This window comes from Leptonychotes weddellii, chromosome 5 (assembly GCF_054177405.1).
Source record: "Leptonychotes weddellii isolate Sample4059 chromosome 5, ASM5417740v2, whole genome shotgun sequence".
In the NCBI taxonomy this organism is placed as follows: Eukaryota; Metazoa; Chordata; class Mammalia; order Carnivora; family Phocidae; genus Leptonychotes; species Leptonychotes weddellii.
Window position 1 is genome coordinate 1,832,218 of NC_138373.1, and position 18,868 is coordinate 1,851,085.

Consider the following 18,868-nt stretch of genomic DNA (forward strand, 5'->3'; position numbering starts at 1 on the left):
TGTGCAGTGTCCCCTGCGGCCAGCGCCGCCCCATTTAGGATGCTTTAAGGAGTTTTTTTGTATTTCACCCAGCTTGTCTGGTTATCTCCGGCAGGAGGGCTGGCCGCAGTCCCCAGCGTGTGCCAGGGGGAGCTGATAGCACAGAGTTTTCGGGGGGGACAGGGAGCTCTTGGGGCAGATGCCATCCTGATGGTGGCGGTTCCTTCCTGGGTCCCAGGCTGCAGGTTTGGCCACTGAGACCCTCCTCTCCCAGTCCTAGACCTTGCTGGTCCTTCCTTTGTCCCCTGCCTACAGGACACGGCCCTGCTCCAGGCCCGGTCCCTGACTGCTGCGTCTCTGCCCACCACCACAGCACCTTCAGGTCCCTCTGACCCTCTGTCTCTTCGTCTAAGGACTCTAATGATTGCATTGAGCCCACCCGGATAATCCGGAATAACTTCCCATTTTAAGGCCTTCAGTTTAATCACGTCCACAGCGGCCCTCCTGCTGTGAGGCAGAACATTCACAGGCCCTGGGGACTAGGATGCAGGCGTCTCTGGGGCCGGGGTCCCATCCTGTGGCCGCAGGGGCACCGTCCCCTGAACACCGGCCCCGTTGGTCAAGTGGCCTTCTTGGCGTCCCCACTTGGATGTCTCTGGGCCTCTCAACTACCCCGTCCAAACCAGCTCTGCTGAGTTTTGGAAATGGAGACCCTGAGGTCCTGCCCACGTGACCCCGGCTGCCTGCCCCCGAGGCCCAGGCCTGTGGCCCCCGCTCCATGTCGTGCCGCGTGGCTGCTAGGACTTCTCGGCCTCGGACGACCAGCTGCTTGTGCAACGTGGCGAGCTTGCACCTGACTTTGGGAGGGGCTGGCGTGGGCAGAGGAAGAGGGGATGACAGGATTTCCTGCCCGGAGCCTGGGGCTGGCAGACGGGGGCCCAGCAGCCCCCTCAGCGCCCCTCGGGCCCTCTCCCCTCGCAGACGGCATCCTGTCTTTCCTGAAGAACAGCAAGCCGGGTGACGCGCTGTGTGTGCTGGGCCTCACGCTGTCCGACCTGTACCCGTGCGAGGCCTGGAGCTTCACCTTTGGCAAGTTCCTTCCAGGCCACGGTGAGCCAGAGCCCTGGCACCCCTGCCTCAGCCCGCGCTTGTGGGGGGCCCCGCCCTGGGCCAGCGAGCGCATGGGAGCGCCAACCCCCCCGGGGAGGATGACGCGCTAGCTGGAAGCCGCTGCCCTGAACGCGCATCCCCGCGTCCTGCCTCCTCTTGAGCAGGGACCTCGCGGCCACGTTCACGGGGGCGCGCTGGCAGGGCCGGGCCCCCAGGACCCGTGCACCCCGAGGGCGGGGCAGTTTTGCTCCTGGGCTCCCCGTGAGCGGCTGCCCTGGCGTGTCTGCCTCCCCCCAGAAGTAGGCGTCTGCAGCTTTGCCCGGTTCTCGGGGGATCTCCTGCAGTCGGGGCCCAGCGCCGCTGACCCAGCCCCGGCCGAGGTGGCCGCAGACAGCCCCGAGACTCCCGTGCGGGACGGAGGCCAGAGCGTGGGCTTCAGCGCCCTGGGGATGGTCCAGTGCTGCAAGGTGGGCAGGGAGGCCAGGACGTGGGGTCAGTGCACGGCGGGGAGGAGAAGATGGGGCAGCAAGGGGGTGGAAGGCCTGGGGGCTCGGGCGAGTTCTAGGAACCTGGGGAGGACGTGCGATCGGACAGAAGGGCGTGAGCGCTCCGTCCAGCCCTCACGACGAGGCTCAGGCTTCAGGGAGCGCAGACAGCAAGGCCCAGAGCTGGCCAGACCTTTGCCTGAGCTCACACAGCTGGGAAGGGGCAGCGTTGGGATGGGAGCCGGGGTCTTTCTGCCGCCCAGGCTCCCGTGCCGGGGCCCCTGGGGGCCGGCGCGCCGGAGACGTCCGCCTGTGCCCTGTGCCGTCGGGAGCGGGGCCGAGGGCACACGGACCGCTTCCGGCCACCGGGGCCCTGCGGGCGGGTGCGCAGCCCGAGGGCAGCGGCGCTGTGCGGGCTCCCTCAGGTCACGTGTCATGAGCTCTGCCACCTCCTGGGCCTGGGGAACTGCCGCTGGCTGCGCTGCCTCATGCAGGGGGCGCTCAGCCTGGACGAGGCCCTGCGGCGGCCCCTGGACCTCTGTCCCATCTGCCTGAGGAAGCTGCAGCACGTCCTGGGCTTCAAGCTCGTCGAGAGGTACAAGGTGAGTGGCGCTCCCGGGGCAGCACCCCCTCCGCCCAGCACCCGCCCAGCCCGGCCTCGCGCCCGGGGCTCGGAGGCCAGTGGGCCGGGAGGCGGGTCCCGGGTGCGAGAACCCCAGGCCGAGTGAGCAGACCCGCGTGCCAAGCTCTTGGCATCCTGCTGGTGCTGGGCAGCACGTCACGGCCTCAGCCGGGTGCCTGGCCCACGGTCCGCACCCAGTACTGGGGGCCGTGGCCATCAGGTTGGACGAGTGCGGGAGGGACAAGGGGCAGATGGCTTTTCTCAGGCCACCGTCTCTGAGCGCCGGTCAGGTGCTGGGCCTGTCCTAGCGCTTCCGGCATCTGCTCAGACGCCCTCCTGCGTCCCGCCGCAGGCTCTGCCCGGCCCGCAGCCGATCCTTCTGCCCTGCCCTCCCTCCTCCCCCCTCCCCCTCCGCCCTCCCCCCCTCCCCCGCCCAGAGGAAGCGCCGGCCCTGGCGAGGAGGCTCGCGCACATGCTGGGAGGTGGCCAGGCTGAGCTCGCGGGGCGATGCTGCCCTCTGCTGTCACCTTGAGGTGCTGCCTGCAGCAGGCTCCCCAGGCCGCCCCGAGGCCCAGGGAGACGGGCCAGCAGCTGCCCGGGGGAAGGAACCTCCTCCTCGGGGAGGAGGGCTTGGCAAACTCAAACTTCATTCTGAGTCCAAGTCCAAAGGCAGGGGGGTGTGTACTAAGGCCTATCAACACAATCACTCTGGCTGAATTTTAGTTTCCAGCCCAAAGCCATGTTTGAGGCTCTGGGAAGCCCCCCGTTGCTCTTGGAGGACGGCAGCCTGGGCCGTAAGCGGTGGCGTTCTGGTGAAGGTCAGGGTGCCAGACTCCGTGGGGGACAGGTTCTGACCCGACCCCTCGGGAGGGGAGGGCCTGCATGTCTCACAGGCTCCCGGGGGGTGCTGCTGGGCAGGGACCCCACTTTGAGGACCGCTGAGCTAGAGGGCTGGGCGTGTCCAGGTCCCAGAGCTGCCTCCTCGTGCAGATCCTTTCTGAGTGACTCTGGGGAATGGGCTATCGAGGAAGGGGGCAGCCCAGCTGGAGGGGGGACCCCACACGCTGCCCCGTGGAGGGCGTGGGGGGAGCGGCTGATGGCTGTCCGCGGGAAGAGGGGAGCTGGGACGTGCTGGGAGGTGTACAGGAAGGGGGCCGGCTCCGGCCTGTGAAAAGCACGAGCATCCTCACTTGCGTTCCTCCTGGGCTTGCGTTCACCTGCCCCAACTTTCGTGGCTTCTCTGCTCCCACCTTCCACTCACGCCCCTGACCAGGAAGGGAGCCTGTCCCAGAACCTCACCCACGTGACTGGAGGGGCTCGGAGGAGGGGGGCCCCGGAGCCCGGGTCTGTCCCCAGCCAGTCCCTGGATGCTGCGGCAGTGACCGAGCACTGATGGAAGACCAGGGATGGTCCCTGCTGTCCCTTTGTCCTGGTCAGCGGGGCGCGGGGGAGACGCTGGGGGCAGCGCTGGGAAGGGGCATCCGAGTGTGTGGTCACAGGCGTGTCCATGGTGCAGACGCCAGAGACCTGAGAGCAGAGATCAGAGGGAAAAGAAGTAAAACCAGGTAGAGAGGGAGGACTTTCGAGTATTTATTGCTTAATACAGTTTGAGTTAAATTGAAGTTTGGGCGTGCACCGCTCCTATGTGCACGTGGGCCCGGGTGGCGCCGAGCCTGGGAGGGTCTGGGGACAGTGCCCGGGCTAAAGTGACGGCACCCAGAAAACCCAGCCTTGTCTCTCCCTCCCAGAGACTTCACGCCTGGACGCAAGCCGGGACACGGGCGCGGCCCAGCCCGGACGCAGGGCTGCCCTCGGTGGTGGAGGACACCCTCCCCAGCAGCGCCGACTCAGGCCTGAGCTGCGGGAGCACGTCGGAGCCGGGCAGCAGCCTGTCGGAGCCCCTGACTCCCGATGCGTGGAGCCGCAGCTTCTCCGGGGGGCCGGAGCTGGAGCCCGAGGAGGGGCTGGGCTCGCTGGCCGTCCCTGAGAGCCCGCTGCCGCTCGGACCCCCATGGGAGGCCATCGAGGAGCACGGGCGGTGGCTGGCGCTGTGCATCCAGGCCCTGGAGCGCGAGGTGACGGAGGACGAACTGGTGCAGGTGGACGGGGCCGTGGACGCCCTGGCCGGGTGGGAGATGTTCACAGGGCAGCTCCCAGCCCCCAGGCCGGACCTGCCCTGCAGCCGAGACGGCATGCGGCTGCGCAGGGTCCTGGGGGGCACGTTCTCCTCCCTGCGGAGGAAACTGAGCACATGCAAACTGTCCAAGGCAGGATCGTCCCCCGGTCGCTGGAGGGCAGAGGAGAATTAACGCGGGAGCCCATCTGTCCAGCGCCGTGTAGCCTGGGTGCCCGGAGGGGTGCTCTCCAGGGCAGCAGAGGAAGGTCAGCTGCAGGCCTGCATCCTACCCCCGGGTCCCAGCAGAGGGTCCTCAGGCCCTGCCTGGATGGCACGAGGGGCTCTGGGCCTGGACGTCCCTCGCCTGCACGGCTGGAATGCAGGTTGCCGGGGGCAGGGGCTGCCTGGGGCTGGAGCCTGTCTACACACCCGGGGAAAGCGAGGGGCTGGCGGTTCTGTCGACCCTGCGCGGGCAGGGGCACAGTGACAGACCCTCCGTGTCCCCCGCAGAGGTGAGAACAGTGCGGTCTGCGGACAAGGGCGGCCTGTGGGGTCCCCGGTCCTGGCACTTATGGCATCGCTCATGACCTGTGGGTCGTCACGGACTTTTCCGACTCCGTCCAATGCGAGCCACGCTAAGGCGGCCAGCCTGCCCGGGGTGTGTGTGTCCTTTCGATTCTGTCACCCCGTGTTTCCTGCAGCTGAAGCTCCGGCGTGCACGCTCGACTGCCTGCTCCGTCCTTGTTCTCGAACGTCCCCCGTGGCTGCAGGGAGAGAAGCTGTGGGTGCCAACAGCAGCGTTCTTGCAGCATCGAGTGTGGTCACGGCTGCTTCTCCCTCCCGGAAAGAGGCAGGAACGGGTGCTCGTACACTCGGGGCTAGCTTACAGTTTGGGGGCTTTCTAAGGAAAAGAGTGTAAAACATACTCCAGATTTAGGGTCCCGCCCGCCTCCCCGCCGCCTCCCCCCGCAAGCAGGCCTGAGGCTTCCTGTCGGCGGACACCAGGCGGGGTGCAGGGTCCCAGGCCCGCAGGGCGCGGGCTCCAGGGCTGGGTCCTGGCTTCCGCGAGCATCACAGTGACCAGGAGGTCATGGAGGGAGGGGGGAAAGCCGACAGAGGGAGGCCTGCACCTGGGGATCTGTTGCTGCGAACACAGCCCCCACCCTTCGCGCCTTAGAGCCCTGACCTTCTGCTCCGAGCTCAGCTCAGGCGTTTGGCCTGGGGCCAGAGCCAGCAGGAAGGTCGGCCTCACGGAGAGCTGGCTGCCGGGGCTGGGGCAGCATGGCCAGGAAGGCAGCAGGACCCCCAGGAGCGCCCCAGAGCCTCGCTGCCACCGTACCCCAGCACAGCTGTCACCCGGCTCCACGGGGAGGGGCCCTGGGTGCCCCCTTCCAGCCAGAGCAGGGGTGAGGGGAAACCTGCCCGGTCTGTGAGCGTGGCTTGGATCGGCCATCTTGCCACCTCCGTCGGGTTACCTGTGTCCCAGTTTCCTTCCGTCTTCTGCAAAAGGTGGGTCCCCAGGCGACGGAAGAGAAGCTAGGACGCCCTGGCTCAGGAGCGGGGAGGGGGCGCTCAGGCGGAGCCCATGCCGTGGGGTGGGGCCGCCCCGTCCACTCTGCCTCCCGGCTGCACACGGACAGCGGTTTGAAAGCTGCTGGGGGAATGTTTTGAGACTCAAACTCTAAGAGAGATTCTTTCCGGCATCAAATAGGCTGGTGGGGGGGGCGGTCCCCAGGGACGGCGGCTCTGGCGGAGGATGGAACGCACGCCGTCTGCCCCAGCGCGGTCCCGGGCCCCGGCACGGCCACACACCTCACCCAAGCGGAACCGGGTAACCCCACATCATGGTTTCCGAGAAGCGACGGGCCCGGGCTTTTGTTAATAAACACACACGATGGACTGTATCGCCTTCGAGCTCCGTATCGGTCACCGGGCCCCGTGAGTCCCACGTGGCCCCAAGGGCGTGAACGGAGCTACAGCTACTCTGGGGTCACGACATCACGTGTACCGCGGCTTGTGTGTGGGGGGGCAGGAACCTACGCACCTTCCAAAGCAGCTCAACACCCATCCCAACGGTCCTGCTGAAGGCTGGTGCAGGGCAGCCCCTCTCCTGGCAGCCCCGCTGCGGCCCCCACAGGGCCAGGGCATGGGGGGGGGGGCCTGTCCACACAGTCTCATGGGACAGCAGATTCAGCCCCTCCCGGAGGAGCGAACTCCCCAGAAGGGCTTAAAAATAACCCCCAACATGCCCTGCCTTAGCCAAGCAGCTAATGTTGAAGCTGAGAGTCCAAATTTAGATCCCATCAAGGCCAAAAGGGGGGCCACACCATTCCAGGGGTGCACACACGCACCCACACCCAGGGTCCAAGCTGCGGCCTCGAGAAGCTACTCTCAGACCCAACAGGCAGGGGCGGCCGCAAGACCCAAATCCACCTGGGAAGGGACAGGCCCTTCGAATGAGTCTGTCTAGGCACCGGGGACCTGCTCACGTCCCTCGTCCCTGCGGCTCTCTCTGAGGAAGCACGCAGGTAAGTCTGAGCAGGAAAGGGAGTCGGGGTCCCGGTTCCAAGGTTCCCGGGAGGCCCTGGCAGCTGCAGCACGTTGCTGGACGGACTCCCTGGAGGCCGGGGTGCAGCGTGAGTGGGGGGCTGGCACGCTGGGGCGAGGGCCAGCTTACACAGAGCCCGAGTCCCTGGGGCTCCACGGATTGTTTGTCCAGAGCGAGCGAGTCCCCAGCGGAGTGGGAGTACCTCTGGGAAGACCGGGGGGCGGGGGGGGGTGCCAGGGCTTCACCCGGCGACTCCCAACCCAGAGCTGGGGCCACGGAGGCCACCACAGCCCTGGACGACTCCAGGTTGCGGTGGGGCAGCCATACGCGGACAGGAACCTGGTTTCACGGACGCCCGAGGAAAGAGCAAACGTGAAGCCCTCAGAGAGAAAGCTAACGCTGCAGGGTAACTGGGAGTCGCGGGCCATGCCACCATCCAGAAGCGAGGCTTGGAGAGCGGCCGGGTCACCGGGCAGGACTGGCCGAGACGGCTCGCGCAGCCCTTCCCAGCACCGCCCAGCAGCACCTGGGTCCACGGGATCCCAGAATAACTGTCTATTTCTGAACTTCTCGGGCACAGAAGCAAATGAAAACAAGCTAGTCAGGGGTTTATTTAAAAAAGCAATTTCCAAGAAACACCCTGGGGCCACGATGCACTCAGTCCCCCTCCCCCCACCCGTGATGACCAGGGTGACCCGCGGACTCGCTCATCGGAGGTGGCTGAAAGCCGTAGCCCGCGCCCCAGTGGGATCTGCAACCGGCCTCCACGTCCCACCTCTGAAATGACCCCAGGCGCCCAAAGAACGAACCAGAAACGCAATCAGGTTCCCCGTGAGGCCGACCCAAGTGGCCGCTACCCGAGCATCTTAACACACTTGTGAGGCACTGAAACTGGACCAGGCCCGGTGTCCCCCGCTCTGGCGCTGTCCCCTCCCTCCAGGCCAGCTCTCTGGCTACACTGCAGCCTAAACGTCACCTCTCAGCCGCGGCCAATGCGGGACTTCTAGGTCCCACCGGCATGCTGAGCACCGCGTCACGTTCCTCCCAGCACTCGGCCCCCCTACGCTTGTAAGGCTGGGTTGCGGGTCTCTCACTGGCCTGAGGTCTGCTCGCCACCAGCTCCCAGTCCACGTGGCACGTGTGGGGACGCACTCACCTGCCCCCGGAACAGGTGGCCGACAGAGCAGAGGGCTTCCGGGCTGCAGGATCCTGTCCGGGCCTGACATCACTTTCCTTTCCCTCATTCGGACTTTTAGCCATGAACGCTGATTCGCTGTTTCTCGCCACACCGGCTCGAGTAAGGGCAGAACGTCAGAGGGAGCGTGCCTGACCCACGTGGCCAGGCCTTCCACCGTGAGATCCTCAGACCGGCTTGGTGCCTTCCTCCCTTGGCCCGCCTGGGGAATGCTCCTGGGGGCTGCACAGGACAGGCACGTGAGTCACAAGCCGGGGGACAGGGCTGGGAGCACGGGGGTCCCGGGAGGAGAATGAGAGCACCGTGCAGGGCCCGAATGTGCAGAAAGGGCCTTTTCTGAGAGAAGCCAGCGAGCGTCACCAGTAGGACCCACAGGAGCTCCGTCCGCCTGCCCGAAGTGTGAAGCACGAAAGAGACAGGGAGGGGTATACATCCCCGCAGCAGCTCTTTCCTCTGGAATCGGGCCTCAGCCCCACTCCAGCCACGTCCCTCAGGAATGAGCTGGGTGCTTCCCCCGAAGGTCCCCCTGGAGAGGCGGTTCAGGGGAGGCGGGGACAGTGGCATCCTGGCCGTCAGTCCGGCACCACTGGGGGCCCCGCCCAGCTACCTCCCGTCCCCTCTGCCCTGGGGCCTGCCCTCTGCAGCCTGTCCCTGCCCCCCTGCAGGCCTCGCTCATGGCCCCCGCTGCGTCCTGATCCCAGGAGCTGCCAGCACAACCGGATTAAACTACTAGATTGGCATCGTCCGTGTTTATAAAAGTCCCGCAGCCAAGGGGAAATTTGCCCGAGCGTAGGCATCTTAGTACCAAGATTCCCGAGGACTTTGACGTGCAGAGTAAGTTCTGCACAGTTCAAATTTTCTGGACCGCTTATGCATTACGTTTTCGTTCTTAAAATTAATAAATGCTGTCAATGCACGTGAAGAAAAAGCCTGGAGGGAGGGGGAGATATCCAGCTGCAAACAAGAGCTTCTACCCTCTGAACCGAGCAGGTGCTCCTTCCTGCTGGGACGCAGGTGCCCGCCGGACCCGCTGGGCTTGCAGGTGCACAGGGCACCGGGCGGGGGCGCGCTCTGGCCCCTCACCCGCGCACACAGCCACGCGGTGCATGTCCCTGAGGCACCGCTCCTCTCACGTCCCTGCCCGGAGGGTTAGGAATCCTACTTATCACACCGGCTCATTCCCCGTTTCCATGCGTTCTGGGGTCAAGGTTGTACCTCTCAAGGGACAAGGTGGGTGGCTGTTATTTCTATTCATACTACTACTACCAATGGCATTTTTCCGACTCGAGGCCGGGGGCTCCACACTGTCGCCTGGCCGCGTGCTCACCTTCGATCCACGCTGCGGATCCACACTTGCAAGGCTGCGTGGAGCATTACCGGCAGGATGGGGCGCACCTGCCGGGCGCGGCATGGAGGGGGTGAAAGGCAAGCAGGGACAGGCTTACAGAGGCAGAGGACAGCAAGGGCCCAGATCCGAGGCTGCGAGCACCTACTCACCTCACCTTCCTGCTGGCGGCCACACGTACACGAGACCCGGCGGGAGGCCTTGGCTTCTGGAACGGCGTCCGCCCCACGAACCGTGCACTCCAGGATCCACGGTCACCTGTGTTCTCCCATCTAGAGACATCACACGCCGTGGCCGCGGGAGCTGGTGTTTGACGGGATGCAACACGCTGGGAAAGCAAGGGCAATTTAAGGCGAACCATAGTAAATCATCAAAATCACCCACCACTGTGGCCATACAGCATGTTTTTACCCTTCCCGATAGAGATTCTCACCTGGTACATGGCATTCATAAACAGAGGCTTCCCGGCAGCCCCGTGGGCAGGCTTGGCTCTGTGCGAACTTCCAGGGCACTGCCCGTGGCGGAACGGGCTCCGAGCTCGGTTTCCACAGAGAACACTGGAGCGTGATGCCACGGCAGCCCGACCCTTCACGGGGTCCTCCGCGCGCCCAGCCCTGGGCAAGGCTGCAGCATGGGGACCACACGGTGGGGCAGGAAAGGCACGCAGGGCGCAGGTTGGGCGTGGAACGCCGTATTGGGTCAGAGGATAACCTGCCAATTTTAGTCACTTGAATGGAGTTTAGAAAAAGGATATTTGGAAGAGGTTCAGAGGTGATGCTTTGATTCTAGAGATGCACAGAAAGATCAGTGTTTTTTTTTTTTTTTAAAGATTTTATTTATTTATTTGACAGAGAGAGACACAGCGAGAGAGGGAACACAAGCAGGGGGAGTGGGAGAGGGAGAAGCAGGCACCCCGCCGAGCAGGGAGCCCGATGCGGGACTCGATCCCGGGACTCCGGGATCACGACCTGAGCCGAAGGCAGACGCTTAACGACTGAGCCACCCAGGTGCCCCCGAAAAATCAGTTTTAAATTCCTTCGTAAGCAGGCTTGTTGAAGAGTCTAGCAAGAGCTCAGCTCCAAACAGGACAGATGGTGGGGAAACGGCCAAATTTGCATGAGCTGCTCGTGAGTGCTCCCGGAAGCACGCCCCCACCCGCCGCCCCCAGACTACAGCCAGGGCCCTGCTCACCCGTCTGTGGTGGGCCTGGGAAAAGTGTCCTGGCTCGCCCACACCGCATGGCCGACGCTCAGGGCAGGTCCCAGGTCCCCTGGGGGAGGAGGACATCAAGCTCCTCCCCACCTGCAGCGGACATCAGGGCAGCCTTACCGGACGGTGCGTGGTCCACGCAGGCCCTCGGGGAATGCTGTTCCCACAGGGAAACTCCACCGTGGCTGTGGACGGCTGGGATTATGTTCACTTGGGGGAAATACGTCAGCTTTTAAAAACACAAAATAAAGTAAATTCACGGTTAATAAAAAGGCCTCGAGTGACAGGCCTGAACAACGGCCCCTTGTTGTCACAGAACAGGAGCCGCCGGAGAAGGGCTGCCCCCCCGGCACGGCGCGTCCGGCTCATCAGCACACTGGCGAGCCCGTGCCCAGGCCTGATAGCAAATTCGGGCTCATTCAGGAACCGTCGAGTCTCTGCTCTAGCGTTTCACTTTGGTTCACGGTACAAAGACATAAAACAGAAAACCCTCTGAAGAGAAAAACTACCTTCTATACGCAGCTTGAAAATGGAGAACCTCATTTTCCAGTTGAGCCACATTCACGGTCAGCCAGGGCCAAGGTCTTCAGGTCCCTCCTGCTAAGATGCCCAAAATGACATTTTAAGATGTTTTGCTGCCTAGTGGTAAGATCCGAGGAGGGTGAGCCGCCACAGGGCAGGGTCAGACTGCAGGGTGCCCCCTGCCTCCCGCCGTCCCAGCCGTCCCGTCCTCCAATCGGCAAGGAGAGCCTGCCGCCCTCTGTGCTGTCCTTCTGGGCTGGAAACCCACAGCCCCAAGGGCCCACCCCATTCCCACCCCGCCATACAGGGACACCAGCCCCTGGGAACGTCCACGTGCCCAGATACTTGAGAACCCACTTGCTCCTGCTGGCATCCTGCTTTTCCTGTTGGATGTGGGATTACGGCCTCCGGACGGCTCAGAACCTCCCGGGGACCAGTTCCACGATCTCTGATCAGGCAAAGCCCAGAGCTTACAAAGCGCAGCTCCAGGCCCGGCAGCTCCAGGCCTGGCTCGGAGGCGTCACCACCGCCAGGGCTGTCAGACAGGCTGCAGACACGCGCTCTCCTCCAAGGAGGGAAGCCCGGCGAGAGAAGGAGCCCCCGGGAGTCACCTGAAGAGAACAGCCGCTGCGTGGAGATCAAATCCAGCTATTTTAACACCCCATCCGAACACCACGGAGTAAGCAGCCTCCAAGTTTGAGAGCCCTGTCCTTCCCCAGCAGAAGGTGGGGGTCAGACCGTGCAGGGGGACTGCGGAGACAGCAGGGGCTTCTTTGCGGCCCAGGCCCCCCTCCACCCACAGCCACCGCCTGAGCTTCGGCCCGCACCCTCCCCCCAGCCTCGGGCGCCAACCAGCACATTGGGTGCCCGTGAGCACGGGGACGCAGCACATGCAGCTGGGGAACCGTCTTCGTGAACCGAGCAAGCTCCTTTCCTCGGGGGACCCGACAGCTTTCTTGTCAGGGCCCAGCACTGCCTTGTGAATGACACTGGAGCCCAGTGTCCCCAACCAGGGCTGCCAGGCCCCCGAGGTGCAGGCCCAGTACCACCCCCAGCCAGGACTGGCAGCTCCGATGCCGAGTCAGCAACACACAGAACCGCACACGCCAGCTCCCCGAGCTTCCAGGGACGTTCCAGAACGAGGCCGCCAAGGCGCACCCGACACACGTCCCGGAGAAGACGGGACCGAAGGACTGGAGCCTGCCCCACGCTGGAAAGGCTCGGCCAGAGCTCCCTCCACAGGAACCACCTCTGTTCCCTGGAGGCGGGCTGCTGGTCCCGGCAAGGGGCAGAGCTGGCGGCCTTGAGGGAGACGGTGAAGCAGCCTTCTCACCGAGCTGAGCACACACTCCAGCCGGCGAGAAACCCCCCAGGAGCTCCACTGCTTCGGTGGCCCCTCTGCCCTGGCTGCACGGTGAGGTCGCCAGGAGGCCAGGAATCCGCTTAGACCATGTTCCTACTGGAGGGCCCTGCCTGGGCGGCTCGGCCCGGGGCCTCCGCAAAGCTCCTTGGGGGGGATCGGACTGCGGCGCCAGCGTGGAGAATCACCATCCTGTCTGGCGCTGACACGTGTTGAAACTGGAACCCACAGAGCTCAGCCCATAGCCCTGGGGTAACACAGAGCACGCAGCACGCCCATCACTGGTGTTTCTCTGGACGGGTACACCGCGGTGCCCCACCCAGGCCACGGCCGCTGGACAGCACCCACGTGCCTCCTTCTGGAAAAGACTGCAGTGTGACGAGAACCTCGGGGGTCAGGACAGCAGACTCCCCACCTGCCCCGCCCCTCCCTCTGGCGCCCTCGGGTGGCGGGGCTCAGGCCGCGTCAAGGGTCCAGCAGCAGGTCCTTCTCGAGCTCTCAGACCTCAGAGCCGCACTCGGGGCCTCCCTCCCTCACGCCACGTGAGGGCCGCACACGCACATGCACACGCACTCACACACGCATGCACACACCCGTCTCTATGTACAAGACGCTTTTATTGGCTTTGAAGTTGTGTTTCCGGTGCTTTCACGGAAAGCAGTACTTGAGACAGCTGTGTGTGTCGGGCTCCGTGCAGCACACTTTCGGGATTAAAGGCCGATGATCGGGTAGTGAACCTTCAAGTACAGTCAGGATTGATGGTGTTGGGCTCTGAATTTGGGGACTAGAAATCTGACTTAATGGCTGGGCTCGAATGCGGAGGATAGAGCTTAATGAACACCCAGAGCAAAGGTGGTCGCCACCACACTGGGCCCTCCGACCAAGGCCCGCGGGGTGTGAAGTGGGAGCCGTGAACCAGCCGTGTGGGCCGCGCGCATCCTGGGGGGCGCCTTCATCCCCCGAGTCCCACTGAGTCCGTGTGCGCTGTCCCCAGGACGCCCAAGCGAGGCAGTCCTAACTAATGATCTTGTGTTGAGAGTATTTTTGGATCTCGGAGTTAAAATAACCGGACTTATTTTTCTTTTATCCAAGAAGTAAAAAACGTTACAAGAATACAGATCCTGGAGATCTCTGTACATCACAAGGCTGAACGCAAAGTCTTTGAGACCATTTCTCTACAAATAGAAGGGTATTTCAGGGAAAAGCCTACATGTGTCCTTCTATGTAAACAGTAGAACTATGAAGAAAGATCTTATTTTGAGGAAGTTTATTGTTACATTTTTGCAATAATAGATGAGGCATGACTATCTCCTGCTTCTCCAACAACTCAATAAAAAAGACAATAATCAAGGATAACAGTGAAATTAAAATAAAAAAAATACAAAAGCCGAAGGTTTTGGAGACAAAAAACAACTACAGTCTATGTGTGGGGAAGCTGTGAATGGTTTTAGTTGAGCCTTGCAAAAAGTTTCTTTCCCCGATTCCGATGAAGCCCAGAACTTCGAGCCAGGGCCTTCAGAGACCACCCCCCCAACCCCGTCCGCCCAGGGACCCAGGCCGCGGCGCCTGCCCGGCCCCCCACGCAGCTCAGCACGCAGCCCCGCCTCTCCTGCCCGCGGTGTTAAAGGGGCCGGAGCGTGGTGCACATGGCGGGCGGAGCCCAGCCCAAGGCGCCCCGAGTGCCAGCGGGCAGCGGCCGGGGCCAGGGTGACGGCTCCTCCATCAGTAAGTGGCAGCTGGTGAGGCCCTGACAGTGAGTGACTCGTGAGGGGGGGCCCGCCGCCCTGGGGACAGGGCTGGAAGGACCCCAGACCACCCTGAGGGAGCCTGCCAAGAGTGCTCCTTTTCCTTTAAGCCCCGGTCATCGGCACTGACCCTGGGTCACATCCTTCAGTTTATGAGGAGCCCCAGAAGCAGTACACAAACAGCCATGTTTTTTTCCCAGCCAAAAAAACCAGAACTCTAACATACACGGACACAAAGCCTCGAGCACCAAAAGAGAAAGAATTTCATGTTGTCGCCTCATTATGAACACTGATAACAAGGATGACTCAGAAGCAGGTTGCGCGCCCTTTCCTTCTGGATCAGCATCTGCCACAAGATTCTTGTTTATCTTGCTTGCTGGAAAGGAGCCAGGAGGGAGATGTGAAAGGGACACAGGACTGGGAAGAGGACGGCCTTGGGACGGGGGCCACAGTAATGGTCTGGTACCGGTTAGACGAAGCTCTTTTTGTTCCCTTTTCAATGCTGGGGAAAGTCCCAACACACCAGACACACCGTCCTAGGAGAGGAACGCACAGCGGGACCAGCTTGGGATGCAGTGTGCTGACAGCCAGGGAGCGACGCCTGCACAAAGGTAAGTGGGCAAGGGCACAGAGAGGGACATTTGTCCTCCCGTGTCCACACTCACGGGCTTGGGCAGCTTCTCCCGGATGAGAGCCATGTCCGGCAGTGTTTGCTGGTGACATGTGTACACGAATGGAAGCAAGAGACCTTGGTAAGAATCAAGACCCCCAGCAGAGCTGCAAGCGGGGACCGGCCGTCCAAAGGCATCGGGGTGGGGGCAGTCTGCAGAAACTCTGAGAGTCTGGGCTTTCTGAAAGGTCAGCTGCGGCATTCACAGAGGCTGTGCTAGGAATCCTGCCAGTGTTCAGAAGCCCCGAGGGGAAGGGGAAGCGCTCTAGTACCTTCCGAAAGAAGGGAAGGCGGATACAGCCCACTGCAGGTGTCAGGACTTGAAAGAAGAGTCACCTGCGAGGCCAGGGGGAGGGAGGGCGGGTGCGTGTAACAGGCGTGCCCACCGCCGGCGCACCGGCCGTGGGGTGTTAAGGCAAGCCCACGCCCACCCTCTAAAGCTGGGGGCCCCTGGCCAGATCATGGGTGCCTGGACCAGGGTCTCTCAAGGAACCGGCACTAGGGTTTTCCAAGGCAACGCGTGCGCTTTGGGAGGTGGCGCCGCAGACCACCGTGAGGCAAAGCTCTCGGGCTCGTCTGTCTCACGGAAGACTCGCAAGTTAGCGGGAAAAGCCGTCTGCAAGGCCAGCTGTTTGTGCTGTCGTGACTGAGTGTGCGTGTGCAGGCGTGTGCACGCCCACCGTCAACACTCCACCCTCGATTAAACCGTGTCAGAGAAGGAATAGTTTCTGGAGAGAGAGAGAAAGCTGTGTTACTAGGTATTACGCGTGAATACCAAAGGGACCCCTTGGATTCTCAGTAGTTTGACTACGCCCCGGGTTCAGTAGCTAACGTCCGCGTGTCCGTGTCCCCGGCCTGGAGCGTGGCCGGCGTGGCTGGTGCGGCGGCACTCCGGGGCCGGGCGTGGGTGGCACGGATCCGGGGAGCCCCCGCGGGCCCGGCTGCCGTGGGCGCGGGCGAGGGGCGTCCTCCCTCACTGCAGCATGATGTCCTTCAGATTCTCCTGCAGGATGGTGTCCTTCACAGCATGAAACACGAAGCGGATGTTCTCCGTGTCTATGGCGGTGGTGAAGTGGTGGAACAGTGGCTTGCTGCGGTTCCGTCTCTTCCAGTCGAAGCTCTGCACCAGGTAGCGCTGCACGTCCTCCAGCCTGTGCGGGTCGCCCTTGAAGTCGGGGAAGTGCTTCTTGATGCTCACGGTCTTGACCTTCTCCACCAGGAGGTCCATCTTGTTGAGGAAGAGGATTATGGAGACGTTGAAGAAGAGCTTGTTGTTGACTATGGTCTCAAAGATGTTCATGGACTCCACCAGCCGGTTGGTGCGTCTGTCCTCCATGAGCACCTGGTCGTACTCGCTGGAGGACACCATGAACAGGATCGACGTGATCCCGTCAAAGCACTGGAACCACTTCTGGCGCTGGGACCGCTGGCCGCCCACGTCCACCATCTTAAAAGGGATTTTTTTAATAACGAAGTCATGTTCCACAATGCCCTTGGTGGCCTTCCGTGCCAGCAGGATGTCCTGCTTGCTAGGAAAGTAGTTCTGTAAAATACAGGAGAAGGGAAAAGTTTAGCAGAAGAAGAACACGGGAAAGGAGGATCAAGAGTCCAATGCACTTGGGCGAGAAGTTGAACCGAACACCAAAAGCCACTTTCATCTGTACCATCAGACACTGGCCACGGAACGGAGGCGAAGGCAATAAGGGCTTGTTTCAAGCGAGCAGAGGCCCCCTGGCCCGAGGCAGGTTGCCGGAACCCCCGGGTCTGTTTCTGCCCACGGCCACCTCTGTCCTTTCCTGAATTCTAAAGCATGCACGTTCCCAAACCTTACTGTGAACTAATTTAATCTAGGTTTGCGATGCTAGTTAGATTTAGTCTGCAATCTACGTAATACATCATTCTGGGAAGTCTTCCGCAACCGTGGCGCTGCCGTTAAAACCCTCCACGACCGCTGCGCACAATCACGCGGGCAGCGGCCCCGCCAGAAACCAAACAGGGGCGATGAGGCCTCTGGGTCCAGAGCCCGCTCACACGGGAGCAGGGGCAGAGAGCCAACACTGCAGGGGAGACAGCGACCGGCGCGAGAGGCCCCCCCGCAAGAACGATCCAGCTACTTCACCACATAAACGGGGAGAAAAGGGAAGACGGGGGAGAAACCTACGGAGTAGAAGACATGTGAGTGACGCGGCCCAACTGTGAAGGACGGGCCTTACGAGGGCGCGGATTCCAACTGCCAAACACGCAGCGCGCACGAAAACACGGATGGGACACGCGGGCAGATCCCCGAGCAGACCGGACGGCGGTCGGTATCGAGGAATGCTGCGGATATCTTAGCAACAGTGGTGTTGCGGGCAGGATTCAGGATCCCGTTACTGTGGAACGATGCGAGGATGTGTGTGCTCCTGGCGGAGGGCGGCCCGGAGGCTCATCCGACGATTTGTCCTTGTGTGTGTGTGCGTTTCCCATCATAAAACGTTAAAGGAAATCCTCCGTTCACTAAAGAATCCCTGAGTCTTCTGTGGTAGTCCGAGCGAGAACGTGAGGAGGGAATGCTCACGCCACGCACGGACGTTCCCTCCACGCTGACCCAGAGTCGGGAGCTGAGTGAGGGCAAGACATGACAGCCCCGTCCACAGTCATCGGATGCGGGGCGCAGGGCGCCCAAGGATGGTGTGCACACCCGCGGGCCGGGGGCTGCTCCGGCCTCCAAGCACACGCTTCCTAACCCTGGCTCACAGTTCTCGGGGGTGGGGGGTGGGGTCCGTACTCACCAGCTGGCCGATCCGGTCCAAGTTATCCAGAAAGTACTTCACCGATTCACCCTGTCACAGAGGAAAAACACGCACGACTCAGTCTTGGTGGAGAACCCTGATTTGGCCACTAGGAGATGATAACAGAATCACATGAGTGTTGTTTCCCCTCTGTATAAATGGGAAGGCAAAGAGACTAAGAGCATACAGGCATTTTTAAAAATTAAAAACACAGTTGAAAACATTTTTAAATGCAGTTTCTCTAGAATTCAAATTCAGACTGTGTTTTCAAAGCACCCCGGCTGAGTCTGGTGACAGGCAGGGCGCTGGCCCCTCTGGCCGGGCTAACCCTTCCTTTCCAGACATGCACACTGGCCTGCTCCAGAGCCAGAAGCTTACGTTAGGGCCCTGTGAGCAGTCCTGCTTGGACAGAGATGGCCCAGGGCACTGTGGATGTGGTCTCTAGAGAGGGCAAATCTTCAACGACAGGCCTGTGACCGCACACTTTCCAGTTTCCGGAAACGGGTCCAACATTCCACTGCTGCCCCCCACGTCTGTACGACCTGATTCGCAGCCTCGAACGAGAACCTTCGGTCTGGGTTCCTGCGGTGGAACAGCGAACCCGTCACGGCCTGGACGTTCTCTGCCCTGAACGCCCATACAGAGACCGTTCTCCAGCGAACGTGCACCTTATGGTCACCCTGGGCCCCGTTTCAGGAGAAGCATTTAGAGGGTGTTCAAACACTGAAGGGAGCGGGACAGAGGACGGGGTGAGCGCGTAGCTGCGACTTTCCCTCAAGAAGCAGAAGGCAGACGAGTCACGGCGCCCCGCGCACACGGAGGACGTGGCTTCCCACAGGCACCACCGGACGGCGCTCGGTGGCTCGGGCTCCCTCACGCGGGCCCGGGGACAGTCCCGCCGGGGAAGCCCACGTCTGCCTGCGTTCACACAGAAGCGTGCAGGCGGCAGGCTGACACCCTAGGCCGTCACGGAGGAGACACCATCAGAAAGGTGTGGGATTATGGCTCGAGCCTATGACTTTATATAAAACAGTAAAGGAAACCGATGAAAATGACAGGAGCAGCGCCCTGACCCCTGGAGTTCTGCCCCAGTCAGCCTCCAACAGGCCCCAAGGAAGACAGTAAGGAGTCAATTTGCTTCAGTGGGAGTCAGCTGTCCCGTTTTACGTCCCTCCAGCCTTTTGGAGGATT

At 62.2% G+C, this 18,868-nt stretch overlaps 2 protein-coding genes across 3 annotated transcripts in view; one reads left to right on the forward strand and one right to left on the reverse strand.

Moving 5' to 3' along the window:
- Positions 1 to 872: 872 nt before the first annotated feature.
- AMZ1 (archaelysin family metallopeptidase 1) lies at positions 873 to 6,216 on the forward strand. The gene is made up of 4 exons (XM_081822374.1): positions 873 to 1,089; positions 1,387 to 1,556; positions 2,000 to 2,176; positions 3,945 to 6,216. The coding sequence occupies exons 1-4, from the start codon at positions 873 to 875 to the stop codon at positions 4,503 to 4,505; spliced, it is 1,125 nt and encodes a 374-aa protein (XP_081678500.1). The 3' UTR covers positions 4,506 to 6,216.
- A 7,527-nt stretch (positions 6,217 to 13,743) lies between these two features.
- The window catches only part of GNA12 (G protein subunit alpha 12), a 95,836-nt gene continuing 90,711 nt past the window's right edge, over positions 13,744 to 18,868 (reverse strand). For both annotated transcript variants that reach the window (XM_081819273.1, XM_006730017.3), the window contains 2 exons: positions 17,678 to 17,728; positions 13,744 to 16,449 (listed from right to left, as the gene is read on the reverse strand). In XM_081819273.1, coding sequence (XP_081675399.1) covers positions 15,880 to 16,449; positions 17,678 to 17,728 — 621 coding nt within the window. In that variant the 3' untranslated portion in view covers positions 13,744 to 15,879. The remainder of the gene's footprint in view (positions 16,450 to 17,677; positions 17,729 to 18,868) is intronic.